The sequence below is a fragment of the Sinocyclocheilus rhinocerous genome, unplaced genomic scaffold, assembly GCF_001515625.1.
Source record: "Sinocyclocheilus rhinocerous isolate Xijiao unplaced genomic scaffold, SAMN03320098_v1.1 scaffold323, whole genome shotgun sequence".
NCBI classification, from domain to species: Eukaryota; Metazoa; Chordata; class Actinopteri; order Cypriniformes; family Cyprinidae; genus Sinocyclocheilus; species Sinocyclocheilus rhinocerous.
In genome coordinates, this window is record NW_015643640.1 from 615,589 (window position 1) to 631,704 (window position 16,116).

A 16,116-nucleotide genomic window follows, 5' to 3' on the forward strand; every position below is an offset into this window, starting at 1 on the left:
TCATGAAGTTTTCAGTTTAATCAATAAATTTAGTCAATTACTGGTATCAAGTTAATCTGTTTTTAATATTGCAAAACTTACTGTTGTTGAGGCGTCCTTCAGCTCCAGTCTCTCTGTGTCTGAGGCCACACTTGACACATCCAGTCTAGCAATTTTAATCTCTTTGGTTTTAGTTGCTAAGGTCTCGGTCCCTGCTGTCTTCAGAGTGTCTTGGTTAGTTCCTGGATCCTGCGAGACACTCTCAGTGCTAGGGCTAGCTGTAGACGCTGTAGTCTCTGTGTGAAGCTTGGTCTCATCGGTGGAGGTGCTTTGGTTTAAATCCACCTCCATCATGGCAGCTGGTGCATCCTCGGATTCCTCTACTTTCTCATTTTGCAGTGGCTTCACATCTTTATCGGTTTCTAGATTCTTTTCTTTCTCCTTTCCTTCATCTTCCTTTTCAGCACCATTGTCATCAGACTCTCCAGCTGTGGCTGAAACAAAAGAAGACTCCTCCGTGCTGTCATCACTGACCTTTACGAAGTTGCTGACTGAGGAAACATTGGCGCTATCTTCATTCGTGACGGAGGCCCAAGTTGTGCTGGTCTCCTGGTGGGCCGAAGTCTCAGAGGTTTCTTCCACTCTGGCTTCCTTTACAGCTTCAGGAGAAGAATCTCCAGGTCCTTTCTCTTTATCTTCAACCTGAACATTTAGTTCAGTTTCAGCAGTGCTTGTTTTGCCATCATCTTCATCTGACATCTTCACAGCTTCAGAGTACTGCTTCACAGTCTGAGTACTGTCAGCATCATCTGTCACACTCAGATCAGCTCTACCTTCAGTCATTGTGATGTCAGCCTCAACTCTTTCCAGCTCTCCATCAATGTTAGCCTTCGTTTTATGATTGTCTTCCAAACTTTTCACTTCATTATCCTTTCCTGGTTCTTTCGTAGCGTCTTGTTCACCTTCATCCCCTTTCTGTGGAGAAGCGGCAATGCTGTCTGTCTGTCTCTCTTCCTCATCTCTAGCCAGAATGTTAGACACTGTGACTGGGATCTGGGTCCTCGTTTCCTCACTGTCTCCAGGCTGATCGGTGACCTTCTCCTCCACACATAGCTCAATTACAGTAGATGGAGCGGTCTCCTCTGCATTCAGCTCACCATTGGCTGAGGCAAGGAACTGAGAATCGTGACTGATGCCAGATATTGTTCTGATTCTGCTTTCAGATCCTCCCTCAGAACCCATCCGCTGGTACTCAGTGAACATGCGGGCCAGATTCTCTTTGTGTTCCTCAAAGGTGACCTGATGAAACAGGCAGTAAGAGTGTTCGGAGGAATGTTAATTATGCAGAGCAGCAAAAAGTCAATTCTCAATCAGGACAAACTAAAAAGAAATTAGCAGCAATCAAGAACTTTAGGCGATCAAGCAATCAAAAAGTTTGGATGTTTAAATTCTCTCGTCAGTTTAAATGCACCTTACTGATGTAATTATTTTTCACATATGTGACCCTGGACCACAAAACCAGTCTTAAGTGTCAATTTTTCAAAATCTGAAAGCTGAATAAATAAGCTTTCCATTGATATAAGGTTTGTTAGGATAGGACAATATTTGGCTGAGAATGAGATACAATACAACTATTGAGTTAACTATCAACTATACAACTATCAATGAGAATACAACTATTTGAAAATCTGGAATCTGAGGGTGCAAAAAAATGATCCAAACAGATTTGAGGACAAGAACTAACTGAATAAGATAAGATAAGATAAGATAAGATAAGATAAGATAAATCAGCGAAAAGAGAGATGGTCATGTGTGTTTAGGACTGCAATTAGCAGCAGACAGTGCATAGCATCTGCAGATACAGAAGTCTAAGCACACCTCAATTTATCAAAAGAACACAACAGACGGAAAGTCAAACACACCACTGGGGAAACGAGAAACAACTTGCAGCTTCCACACCAATGCCAGCATTTGCATTTAGGCAAGAAAGCCTTATTATACGTAATTAATTGGCCGTTATTGTTCTAAATTAGCCTGCTACAAGCCTGGCCATTAATCTTCCATGTGGTCTGATGGGTAATCCATGGCTGTTTGCGCTGAACAGACAACTCTGAAACGTATTGCTCGTTTTCTTTCTCTCCTGACTCTCTTCTTTGGAATAGGCAAGACCATTAGTCTGGGCTCAATACAGCATTTAACATTTAGCTATTAAATCCACACGGTGTATTTTCAGAAAAACATTGCCCTCTTTTGTGATTGGATACCAAATGAAGGGAGGGAGGCATATGGATAAAACCACTCAAAATTTCGAATGAATGTCCAAACATATCTGGAGGGCCTGCGAGGCATTTCAGGATTTGTGAAAAATGAAAAGTTAGAACTCCTGCAAACCTCTGAGGGTTTAAAAGCTGCACATGAGGCCCCATGTTATCCTGTTAGGTATTATCTTCAAGAATCAGTAAGTATACCATATGCTGTTAAATGTTTAAAGAATTCCTCATATGTACACTAAAAGCACCTCATTGTCTGGCAGCTTGCTACAATGCGTATCGTACCAATAAAGTATTACGTCATGTAAAAAGCATTACCTTTACTATTACCAGCAAAGAGTACATGTGAGCCCTTGGCGTGTTGTAGAGATAAAGTTACTCTGGAAAGGGGGTAACTACAGAAATGTGGTTTTGAAACATAGCCTGTATGCCACCGGGTGGGCTAGACATCAGTTTCAATCTGATCTAATTTAATTCCGGTCCGTACTCTATATGTGAGGCATGGAAAAACCTACAATTTATCTAAGAATACAGTACAGGTTTCATGACAATGAGCTTTGCATGACCAGGGTGTCTGGTTGCCAAATTATACAACTTAATGTAAATCCATTTTTCAAATGACCTTTCAGAAAAATATCAATAATTCATTGCATTTTTTTATTTTTTTCTTCACAAGATCTCACAGCTGGATTCGACTAAGTTTGCAAGGTTTGTGAAATTAAATGTTCATTATTCATTCAAAGATTTGTTTAAATGTTATAAATGCGTATTTGCTGAATGCTTACGGCAAAAGAGAAAGTATTATAATGTTTGCCTTTCTATTACTAATTAAAGCAGATATAATTGTAGTTATTTTAATTAATATTCAAGAAATTTGAAATCATTTTAAATGGATTAAAAAATAAATGTGTAAAATAAACATACTTATACTTTAGATGACAAAGTACAGAGAAACTTATCGGCCGATGCCGATATATGAAAAATTTCAAATATTGGCCGATATATCGGCCTTGGCGATATATCGGTCGACCACTAGTAAAGATCATGTTCCATGAAGGTATTTTGTAAATGTATCTACCGTAAATATATCAAAACTGAATTTGTTATTAGTAATATGCATTGCTAAGGACTTTTTGATCATTTGGATAATTTTAAAGGTGATTTTTTTTTTTTTGCAACCTCAGATTCCAGATATTCAAATAGTTGTATCTCGACCAAATATTGTCCTATTAACTAAAATAATCCCTAATTCAAAGGAAGATTCATCGAGCATCAGACTGATGATCCAGCAGAACTTGCAGCAATCAGACTGCAAGCTCAGCAACAGACAGAAACAATGCTTAAATCACTGATCTTAGATCAGCAGGGAGCAGTCGACCACAGACACTCACAGTAGAGCCGGTAGGGAGCCCCATTTAGATCAATAGATAGTGAGTAACCGCAAAACAAAGTGGAAATAGGGACCCTGCGAATGCTCTAATTGGATTAGTTAAATGCGATTCCATTCCTGCAAAAATCAATGTGGTCAGCAGACTAAAACCCTTCTCGTCTGTCCAAAAGACACTGTTAGTTTTATTTTTTCCTCCTTCGATACTCTCACAGCTGTTTGCATGAGTGTGGAGTAAAGGTACACAGAGAGAGGCTCAGGAAAGACAGGCAAGCAGAAGGTAAAAAAATATCTGAACATCACATTAAAAGCAGCAAAAGAACATGAGAAGCAAAACTGCGTTAGTGTACCATGTTTTGAATAAAAGTGGTGTATTTCGTCTTGATCCACAGAGACTTTTTTTTTTACTTTTCCACTCACTAGGTTTATTCTTAAAATGAAAAAAAAAATGGAACTATAACAAAGTTACTATACAATAATACTAAGATGAAAGAGATCATCATCTTAGAAATTTCTGTAAGACAGCTAAATAAAAAAAGGTTGGTGATAAAACACTCAGAAAATTCTTTAAACTTTGCTTTTGTGATGGTATAATAAGCTTGCAAAATGAATGTCAAGAAAGTGAATGGTTTATCAATGTCAATGTCTTTAAACAGTCAATGTTATCCATGTTCTAAAGCCAGTTTGCGTGCCGGCCTATGAGTTTCTTCAATACAGACAGGCTGCAATGTAATGTTCCAATACTGGATCCCATTGTCTTCGAAATCCATAGTATTGCTGTTGTCAAGCATGATAAGCAGCTTCATGATACCACAGAATAGGCTTGACGTTCTTAGATGGGCAGGTCATTCCTTCCAACATCTCCATTAGGCCCAGAATCACACTACGGTCAAGCATCTTTGTTTTTAAATCTGTTTCTTGTTGGTCAACAAGATATTAATGTTAAGAAGGTCCAAAAATAAACTCTTAATAATGTTAGCAGGCAATATAGAAGACACTATTTTTATATGTCCTAACAGAACTTTCATATTATATTATATTATATTATATTATTCAAGCTCTAGTACCCACTAACTCACGCATTCAAAGCAGTTAATTAATTAAATTAACTAAATAAATTTTATGAATATTGGCTTGTCATATTGCTCGAGATGCTTGGTATAAGAAGTAGGATACGCGCTCTTCCTATAAAATACAACAAGTCTCTACTTTCTAGAGGCCAAAAATGGGGAAGGGATATTAATAGTGACATACAGTATAGGTCAAGTTCATAACAAAATGCTCCCTTCAAGTTATCATATTATTCCTAATTTTTATTTTGTTCATTTATTCCCAATTATTTTCGTTAATACTTTATTTTAAAGTGTCCTTGTTACACATGTTACATGTACTTAATATAATAATAACAATTAATTATGCATAATTACATGCAAGTAAGCCTAAGCCTAACCCAAATCCTAACCCTAACCATATAGTAAGTACATGTAGTTAATTAATATTACTCAGTACTTATCTTGTGTAATTACACTGTAACAAGGACACCTTAAAATAAAGTGTAACCTTATTTTCTAGCAAGGTAGAAAGGTATAAATATTAATTTCATCATTTATTTTAAAATGCAATATGTTTTAAGAGTTACTGCTTTATAAATTTCCATTGTGTTCACAGTCATAAGGGGTTTCATGAACAAGCACTGGAGATGCTGAAACAACGTGTTGTGCTCTAAAAATTCAAGAAATAAATTCATTCTCTTAAACACTTATGACTTTGCTTCAGAACACTTTCTCCTTCCCTTGGAGAACACAAAAGCATAGCGTGATGCCCCAGAGGAGATCACAGAATTCTCTATAGAGTATTCTAGAATGAAACTAATGGCTCCAGGAAAGCAGACACTTTTGCAGGACCATTACAACGTCTCCTTCACCCATTAAGATGTTCCTTACAGTGGAACAGAAGAGTGCTGACTAGGAAAGCATGAAGGGCACCAAGTCTTTCACAAGGTGATCACTTCCAGCAGAAAACTGTCCCTACAGTAACTGTGTGGAGCCGGTCTCATTTATGCGCAGTGCTGGGACAGGGGCACCTTGGGTAAGCTGTGGAGTCAGCAGGCCCATCTGCAGAAACATCTGTCTGCCTGCAATGAGCTGGCTGGAAAGGAGACTTCATCTCCTTTGACACACACATGCCCAGTAAAACACAATCAAGCAACAATCAGATAACGGCACACTTGCTCAAATTAAAATCGTATATTGTTGTTATATAGATTTTCGTCAGATTCCATAGATTTAAAAATACTGAGACACATAAAATAAAACATACATATATATGCACACACACATATTGAGTAATGAACTGTAATGAACTGCAATCATAGTAATGAATAGAGGTCGACCGATAGTGGATTTTGCTATGGATTTTTGACGATAAACGATAGTTCCAGCAATCAACTATCGGTGCCGATTAATCGGCAAAACCGATACATCGGTCGACCTCTAGTAATGAACTCAATACAAAATTATGTATTTAAGAAATATTTCATACTTATATTATAATAATAAATTTACTCAATATTTTGACAGACAGCGTTCTAGTGAGCTGGAAAAACAACTGAATAGTGAAAAAAAAGCTTTGCATGCTAGTCTAAATGTATGTCTGCCCAAGAGCATGTATTTATTTACCAGGGGGTTCCCAAAAGGCTGGTTGAATTTATGAGGACTTGTTCTAATGATTGCCAAGGCCATTTTAGATGAATATTAAATGTGTTCAAAAATGGGGATCTGGAGACCTTGTATACTACAACCTAAAAACCACACATAGCATTCACATATACTGTACAAAACATACACTCTCTATGTACACTACACTCACTTTCTATTCCACACACACAAACACACACACACACACACACAGAGTCAGCCAGCCCCTGCAGCTGAAAGGGAGAGCTACAGTGACAAACAGCTCTCCTACTCCAGAGTTGGCAGGAAATCTATCACGCCGGACAATAAAATTGCAATTGAGTTTCTTTAGCATTTTTTTTTCCTCAGCAGATGCATGTATCTCTCTAGCTCTGCACTGCTGTACCTTTCCCATTCATACGCACGACCCACTTTTCTGTTTTTAGATCAGAGCAGAGACGCTGTAAACAGAACACGACCTTACCTGCATTAATCTTGTGCAATTATAGCGCAAAAAAGCAATTACAGGCTTGACCCATAGGAAGGGGAATGATCAATTTGTGTGCACTTGCTCAGCAGTGAGCTACTTAAGGAACGCAAGCACACTCAAATATAACATGTCTGCATGAAAAAGAGTGAGAGCAAAGCACGCTGCAATACTTTAATGCTGCTCAGTCCACCCAGAGATTATGTTTTATTTTATTGTGTATAACATAATGTGACAATTAACTGTGGGTGAATGAGAATTTTTTTTATTTTATGATGTTTTTTTTAAGGTAATTTTTTTACATATTACTATTAGTACCTATCATCATTATAATTTTTTTTCTTAAATGCATTTTAGCATACTTCTGAATTAAGTTCGGTAGCACAACTTCTTCACCCCTTGAATTAATCACTTCTGCTGGTATTATTCTCATTTGTAAGTCATTATGGATAAAACGGCTGAAAATGAATAAACATAGATGTAAATGAACCTGTTTGTTTCATTTTTAGGAATTTCTGATATGAAATTAATGAATTACAAATACATGAGAGTGGTAAAATGCAAAATATATTACCAAATCAATTATGAGCAATTTAAGACTAATTACAATGCAACCCGTTTGCACAATACACATTCTTTATGAAATATAATTGAAAGTATAAGCCACACTATATAATAAGTTTTAGTGTGTGTGTGTGTGTGTGTGTGTGTGTGTGTGTGTGTGTTTCTTTCTCTTTTTTCACGTGGGGTGTCTTGCCTTAAGTGCATGACTTCAAGAGGTCAATCCATGGCATTTGGATCCTTCGTTGGTCAAATATTTTTGTGCTATGTGAATTCACAGGTCAGAGTTCACCAAACTTGAAATTGATGTGTGGCAGAAGACAAAATTTCTTTGCATGGGTTTGCGTCAGTCAGGTCTCCAGCAGTGACATGTCTATGAATGCAAATGAATGGAGCTTCAAGTCTAGTGAGTTACACTGGGCTTCACAACTCATTCACTTCATTCAGTTTATGATGACACAAGCTGCAAACATTTAGTGGGATAACTAAACGCCTAATGCAGATCCAAGGAACTAAAGGCCTAATGGTGTTTTATAATGAAAGCAGAGAATGAACTGCTCATGCAAAACAGACCAACCCCAGGGAAAGATTAAACACAACGCCCCGTCAGCAAACACATATTTAAAGTTGAAGTGTGTAAGTTGTCTTTGTAAAAAAATCTCAATTATGAGATTAACATCATAACACTGACATAGAGACTGTCAGTAAACCATTTGTAGCAGATATGGCAAAACTTTTTTACTATGAAGGGCCAAAATTCAAACTTGATTATGGGTCGCAGACTGAGAGTAAATGTTGCATAGCATCCAACTATATTATATAAAAATGTATATATTTTGAAATAAAATTCACTTATATTTTCAATATTCTCACTTATTACGAGAAATTACATGGCCAGGCCAAATCAAAGGTCGCCACAAATCTATTTTGACTCACGGGCCCTGGTTTGGCCATCTCTGAGTAATGATTTATTTTGTATAATTTATATTGATTTTCCTGAAAATTCCCTTAATCACTGTAGTGCTATCAAGACATTTCAAGACGTTTATTTGAGCATCCTGACCAGCTTGACATACAGTAGCAACACTGGCTTAGTCAATGGCATAGGTCTGTGGAAGCTGTTAGTCCAACCAATGGGAAACCTGTTTGAAAACCATTATTTTTACAATTCCATTTGGTGACACTAGTAACAGAAATAACCCACTTGAAGTCAATCTCAGGCTGTAATAAGGCTGCATATGCTGATGAATGAGCACACTGAGCACTACACGTATCCCCGTTTCTACACATCTCACTGCATAGCACAGCTGCGCCCCCAAGTGGCCAGTGACAAGAACTCAAGCAGAGTAGAGCAATGCCAGGAGAGCCAGAGGCTGACACCAAATGACTTCACTACTCTTGGAACCATGTCCATATCACAATATCAATAGAGCATCTTAAAATAGACATTTCTGAAGCTAGAAAACTGAGAGCTCTCAAATACATTAAAGAGGCAATTCAATCTGTAAATAAAAGTATGAACAGAGGGTTTGGCAGTGGAGGGAAATACAGATTCTAATCTGAGAAGTCTAGTTGATTATGGAGCGTAATAACAGTCATGTTTCTGCAGTGAGAATCCAGTGGATTACAGCTGACGCAGAGAGGCTGAGCACAGGAGGGAAAACCAACTAAAAGAGTGCAGTCAGTGTTAAAGAAAGGAAGAGAGACATAGTGATGGACGGAGACACTAGAGAGAGAAAAATAATAGGTTTACATCAGTGGCATGACTTTTGACACAAGGAGGCAAAGTCATATTTTGTTCCTATTTAATGTCAGCACATATGTCTTATGAAACTTACACTAGCAACCAGCAACCAACACTATAATATCTACTTTTATATTAAAATATTTTTGTTATATTATATAGCATGCTATTTGTTCAAATTTATACACTATTTAAAAGTTTGCAGTCAGCAAGCTTTTTAATGAAAGTAATTAATAGTACTATTCCATAAAGATGCTTTAAATTGATCAAACTACACAGCAAAGACTTTTACTTTGTTACAAAAAAAATCAATTTCAAATAAATGCTGTTTTTTTCTACTCATCAATGAATCCTGGAAAAAAATGTAGCACAGTTTCCACAAAAATATTAAGCAGAATAACTGATTTCCACATTGATACTAATAAGAAATGTTACCAGAACACCAAATATTAGAGCACCAAATATCAGAATGATTTCTGAAATGTAACGGTGTAATGGCTGCTAAAAATCAGCTTTGCCATCGTAGGAATAAATTACATTTTAAAATATATTAAAATAGAAAACGGTTCTTTAAAATTTTTATAAATACTTCACAATATTACTTTTTTCCTGTATTTTAGTTTATTAAATAAACACAGCCTGGGTGAGAGCATAAGAGACTTCCTACAAAAACATTTTTTAAAAAGTAGTGCATATGAAATTTGAAAAACAAATATGTGACCCTGGAGCACAAAAGCAGTCTTAAGTCGCTGGGGTATGGGTCACATATATGCATGTTCATTTGTTACTATTAGCTGCTGTTTGGTTATAATAATAATAATAATAATAACAGTAATAATAATTTACATTTTAAACATTTTACAGGCATATATCCTTTCCTGTGTTGTATGCACCAAGTTTTGTAAATTCATGTAAATATTCATGACTGCAAGTAACATATACATTTACTACATCCATCCATCCGTGTGTTGTTTTGTGTGTGCGTTTGGGTCCTGACCTTGGAGTGCGTGATGGAGAGTGTGTCCACCCACACGCGCCAGCCGCCCCATTCATACTTAATGGCGTGATAAAGGAGGATGCGAAAGATGGCGTACACCATCTCTGTGATCTTCTGCTCCTCGCTGTTCTTGGGGTTTATAAAGCACAGAGACAGCATCCACTCCTGCCACACCGAGCATTGCAACAGACTCCTACAGAAAAGAACAAGTTTGTAAAAGAACAGTACTCATTTCAGAGAAAATACTACTGATGACGAGCATGATGAAGATCTGGCACTGGACTCTGTGTGTGTGTGTGTGTGTGTTTGTGTGTGTGTGTGTGTGTGTCTGTGTCCTCACCTGCGGTTCTCCCGGCTGTTGTTGAAGAGTTTGATCATGTCTGAGAGGAAGATACGCCGTGCTTCCATGGTTTCTGTTCCTGGAGGAGCGTTCTTTAAGAGAGCAGCTATCACTTTTAGGATCTCTGATGGAACAAAATATCTGCGTTTAACGCCCATGAATGAACAGCACCGCTTCACACAGTATCTGACTGCTTCGTATTTAAAAAGCTTATGATGCATTAAAAGGACAGTCGTCACTCAAGTTTATCTTTTTATACACTATAGTATAGGATAAAGATTTTTTTTAGTAAACAACATATTCAAACATTATTTGTTTAACAGATGCACAAACAGTTATAGCATATTTTAAAATAAAATTTATATATGTACACTGCCAGGTTTGGGGTCAGTAAGATTTTTTATTATTATTATTACTTTTATTTAGCAAGAATGCAGACATTTTGAAAAGTGAAGACATTTATTATGCTACAAATGTAATGTTTCTGTTTCTATAAATAGAACTTTCTATTCATCAAAGAATCCTGAAAAAATTGCATCGTGATTTTCACAAATATATTAAGTATTTCAATATTGATAATAATGAAACAAATGTTTCTTGACCACCAAAATCAGCATCATAAGTTCATGTGACACTGAAGACTGGAGTAATGATGCTGAAAATTCAGCTTTGCTATTAATTATTTTTTAAACATTTATAAAGTTATCTTAATTAGTTTTTACTGTATTTTTCATCAAATAAATGAAACCCTGGTAAGCATAAGAGACCTTCAAAATGAAACAAAAAAATTCTAACCAGCCCCAAACTTTGAATAGTAGTGTAAATGTATATATTTAAAAATAATTTATGAAACAGCAAGGAGAAAGAAAATTGCACTTTCTAATAAAACGGATACATTTAATTTTTTCCCCCAACACTTGCCTATAGTGAGGAAATAACTTGCATATAATGTGGAGGGAGTAAAAATGTACTCCACATCATAAGGTCAGTATTGTCTAAACTCTGCAGCTACAGTCGTGGCTTCCTGGAACAGAGCGTTAGCTTAAACTGGAAAGATTGGTTGTTTAGATGAATTATCTAGACAATGTCAGCATGCATTAGGTTGAGAAGAGCAGCTCAAGTTTCAGCCGTCACAGGGAGTTTAGAGCACGACAGCATCTGTAACCAATGCTCTCACTCGTTCCAGCAGAATTGTGTTGTTTCTACGCCTTACTCACTCAAATTAGAGTCACTGAACCTTACCAGTAGAAAATTACCTTTGCATGTATCTCTGCACTTTTCTGTTTTTTTCGCTCTCCAATCACCATTTGGTCCTGGTTTGTCCCGGAGTTTAATTTAAAAGAAACTTTTGCTTCCTCAGTTTGTTTGATTGGGTCTGACATGGCTAAAGACTGCAATCAGAGCCATTTAGAGGCTTCAACACAGATCAAATCAAGGAGACACAGAAGAAAGCTGAAACTCTGCTGTGCTCACTCTCTGATCATATATGAGAACGCTCTAGAACCGATCCAGGATCTGTGATTCACTGTCATTCTTCTGACTGGCAAGTGGTTTGTGTACATGGTCACATCTCCATGTAAATACAGCTATAATCAGCTGCCTGCAGTACCTCAGAATTAAGCTTCATTAGGGAAAGGTCCAATATGGATCGGTATACAATATTAGTTTCACTTTTTACATTAAAACCAGAGTATCTGATTGCTGCCAAATCCTGTACTGGATTTAAAGGAGACACATGCTAAATTGAGCATAAACTGAGGCTGGAAAGAAAGGCATCTTGTTATAAGAGACGATTCAGCCATCTAATATTCAGAAACCGATGCAGCAAAAAAAAAAAAAAAACTCAGTGCTACAGTGGGAAGTTAATTACTTTTTAATGTGTTTATCATCCGAGTATTCGTGACCATCAAATGAGCTTCATTTGTCTGAGGTAACTGTATTCTTCACCATTAGACGCAAGAAAATGCCGGTGGCTGTTTGATTTGCACCGCTGCAGCCACAGCAATATGAAATTAGACTGGCTTAACAATATTATTGTAAATCATGAGTAAAAATAAGCGGAGTTAAGCCATTTTACAATAGTGGTCGACCGATATATAGCCAAAGCCGATATTTTTCAAATATCGGCATCGGCCGATAAGTTTTTTTGTTTGGCCGATGTGTTCAAGGCGGGACTTTTATTTTGACGCCGCTGAGAACGGCAGCACCTGAGCACACAGCACTCACATTCTCCCTCGTTTACTGTCATTGTTAACAGTTCTGTCTAATACGGATAGAAGTCTGTCTAATAATCAGATAGAACGGTTAAACAAAGGAATTAAAATGTATACAAAAAGTATTATAACGATTGCTTTTATATTATTAGTAATACAAAGGCAAACATTATAATACTTTCTCGCTTGCCGTCAGCATTCAGCAAATACGCATTTACATCATTTAAACAAATCTTTGAATGGCTAATGAAAATTTAATTTTTTAAACAAATCTTTGAATGAATACTGAACATTTAATTTCACAAACCTTGCAAACTTAGTCAAATCCAGCTGTGAGATCTTGTGAAGTGTGCATGTGGCCTGCATGATCGCGTGTTCTCTGCGTGACGGTCGGTCTGTGCGAATTGAATGCTTTAAACTTTAAACTCGTGGTTTCAAATTATGCTGCGCTTTATGCATTTGCCCACTGTCATATTCATGTCATTTTCACTGTGTGCTGTATGTAAAATGAGTGTTACCCTGGCTTTATTTGAAAAATATGATTCCCAATGCACACAAACTTCCCAGAATACTGAGTGCCCTGTTGGTTAAAGTGTTTACTTCCTTTTTAATTATATTTTCATTAAATATTTGTTTATTTGTGAAAAATACTTTGTCATCTAAAGTATAAATATGTTTATTTTACACATTTATTTTTTAATCCATTTTCAAATGATTTCAAATTTCTTAAATATTAATTAAAATGTAAAAAAAAAAAAAATTATATTGGCTTCATATCGACTATCGGCCACCCTGCGTTCCAAGATATTGGCATCGGCATCAGCTGTCAAAAAAACTATATCAGTCAACCACTATTTTACAATAGGAGGCAGGCTTTGCTTGTGATCTTGCCGACTCTCATGTAAAGACATTTTCCATACACACGAGAGGTGGTATAAAATGCGTTGGCATAACATTTTAAATTTGAGATTTTTCTGAGAAAGGCAGGTAAACCTGCAGCACAAAAAGAACTTAGTCTAGATAAACGTGAAGTTTCCACTTACAGCCTTTTAGCAATAAGAATTCACTGTTAATCATCATTGTTAATATTAATAAGGTAAAGTTACAAAAAAACTTAATAGAAAAAAAAATTTGAATTACGTTAAAATTAGTATTATTAGTTAAAAAATGTATTTTTTTAATCTATTAACAGCTATTAAATGAAGTGTGTATATGCACATTTAATCACCGGTGTTACAGGCGAAGGCACTGCGTTTCATATAACTTACGTGGGTTTTGAATCTTCACAGTGGAGTCAGGGTCTGGGTGCTGTTTGTGAATGACCTGAGTACAGATCTGCTCCGTAAGAATCTGGAGAAAATTACATATCAGCTCTGGTTAGTCACTGACACACAGCACCAAAATCCAGATTAGCAATGATCAATCATGAAAGACACAAAAATAGCATGACCTGAACTTTGAAACATTTCACAACAATCATAATCCAGGGACAACTGGCAAAAACATTTTTTAATCAGGATTTCAGCATAATCTTTTTGGTGCAATACATTCGCCAATATAGAGTTTGTGCAAATAAAAAATATAAACAACATGAACAAAAATAAATAAATAAAATAAAAAAGAAAGAAACAAAAAGATAATCCATGAGAGAACGTAAACCACCTAAATCAAAGTAGATAGAGTTTTAGATAGAGATAGAGTAGATTAGACTTGTGCCGGTATTCGGTAATGCGATGTATCACGGTAATGAATATGCACGATATTGTGGCACATCCCTAGAGTAGATAGAGAGTTTTTTCACTTTTTATTGACACTTTTTATGGATAGAGACCACAAAAGAGAGGGGAAACTCTCTTTACGAAGCAGGCCAGATTTGCTTGTCTGGCATAAGCACCACAGTCAAGCATGTCCAAAGCGTGCACTTTCACCTAATGTAACATTTTGCTGACGTTTGCACAATATTATAGTCAAAAACAAAGTGCTATAAGCAGACATTAAAAGCATGGTATCAATGTAAGAGACTGACCTCAAAGAGCACGTTGTATGTTGTGACTGTGAACTGGTTCGAGTGGAGCATCAATCGTTCAGTCAGCAGAGAGAACAGACCGTGAGCCAGCATCACCTCTGACTTTGTCCTAAAACACATGGCATCCAAAACATCAGCACCAAACCCACTCTATGATCTACTTCACCCCGACAGGGCATAACTGCAGCCCAGAGCTTCTGAAAAATATCTTCATAGTCACGGAATGAAGCTGCATCTATTTTAAAAAACACTTGGCGGTCAGAATCCTTCTGGGGGAAATTCACAAGCAAATGGGATTATAAATGAAAGTGAGCTTTATCAATCAAACACTACAGAAACTGCATTTGGAAAAATACTCGCACACGATTACAGACTTTGACTGCATTAGTGCATAAATATTTCCATGCTGCATGAATTAACAGTGGAGTGAGGGTAATTTGTTATCAAAATAACCCAGCTGAATTCCCTCTGGGAAAAGACCTAGTCGCTTATTTTAAACTGTTCATTTTCAGAAAAAAAAAATCCTTGATGGCATGCTGAGAGCTTATTTCTGCTAAATATTTATAGCTAGACCATCCACTACTGAATCATTTAGTAAAATAATCATGCATAGGAATCACATATTAAAAACAAGGTTAACATGTTATATGATTAACAGTATTATTACAGCCTAAATTCCAAATAATACATAAGTAACTCACTTTGGTGACAAATATTTGAGAAAGTAGCCCAAGACTTTGAGTGCCTGCACACGAATCCCTTCACTTTTGGATGCAAGCAGCTTAAAGATGACCCTGTTATTCACAGAAGAGAAAAAATGTGCAACATAAAATTTTGATGAGAAACAAATGGAATAAATTATACAAAATAAATAAATGTTGAAGCAAAATTTACACAAATGAAAAAATTACATATTTATAAAACTTACTTATTGTTTATATTATTAATAAAATGTAATTTCCATAAAAATAAATGGGTCAAAGACGAAAAAGGGTTTAAGCATAAAAACAATACTGCTTTAAATTGTTGTTGTTGGAAAAACAATAATTAAAAAGTTTTCTGTTTCATGTAATTGTATTTTTGTTTTTGTTTTTCGGAGCAAAAAATAAATATCATACATTTTCCACTGACTTACAGAAGACACCCACTAAAAAGTCATAGTGTAACAATCTTGTCAGACATATTTACAACAAAAATCAATTTATGACATATTAAAAAACTAATTACTTTCACCCCAAATACTAATTAGTTTTAAATTTGCCACTATCCTGGGTTTTGCCCATTTGTCAGTAATAATTTTTTACTCATTTAAAACCCAATAAAATGTTATATGCTCACTCTTCTTCTTTTATATATTTTAATATGTACACGTCAGAATAAACATGTTGTTTGAATTTTTACATAAATATTGTGTTACACTGAATGACAATGTAACAT

At 36.1% G+C, this 16,116-nt stretch overlaps 1 protein-coding gene across 1 annotated transcript in view; it reads right to left on the reverse strand.

Annotated features, from left to right (window-relative positions):
* LOC107757615 (lipopolysaccharide-responsive and beige-like anchor protein) overlaps positions 1-16,116 on the reverse strand; it is a 244,625-nt gene that overhangs the window by 170,031 nt on the left and 58,478 nt on the right. Inside the window, exons 17-22 of the mRNA XM_016575147.1 lie at positions 15,381-15,473; positions 14,680-14,788; positions 13,922-14,003; positions 10,441-10,564; positions 10,101-10,293; positions 82-1,278 (exon numbers count right to left, since the gene is read on the reverse strand). Of these exons, the coding sequence (XP_016430633.1) occupies positions 82-1,278; positions 10,101-10,293; positions 10,441-10,564; positions 13,922-14,003; positions 14,680-14,788; positions 15,381-15,473 (1,798 nt within the window). The remainder of the gene's footprint in view (positions 1-81; positions 1,279-10,100; positions 10,294-10,440; positions 10,565-13,921; positions 14,004-14,679; positions 14,789-15,380; positions 15,474-16,116) is intronic.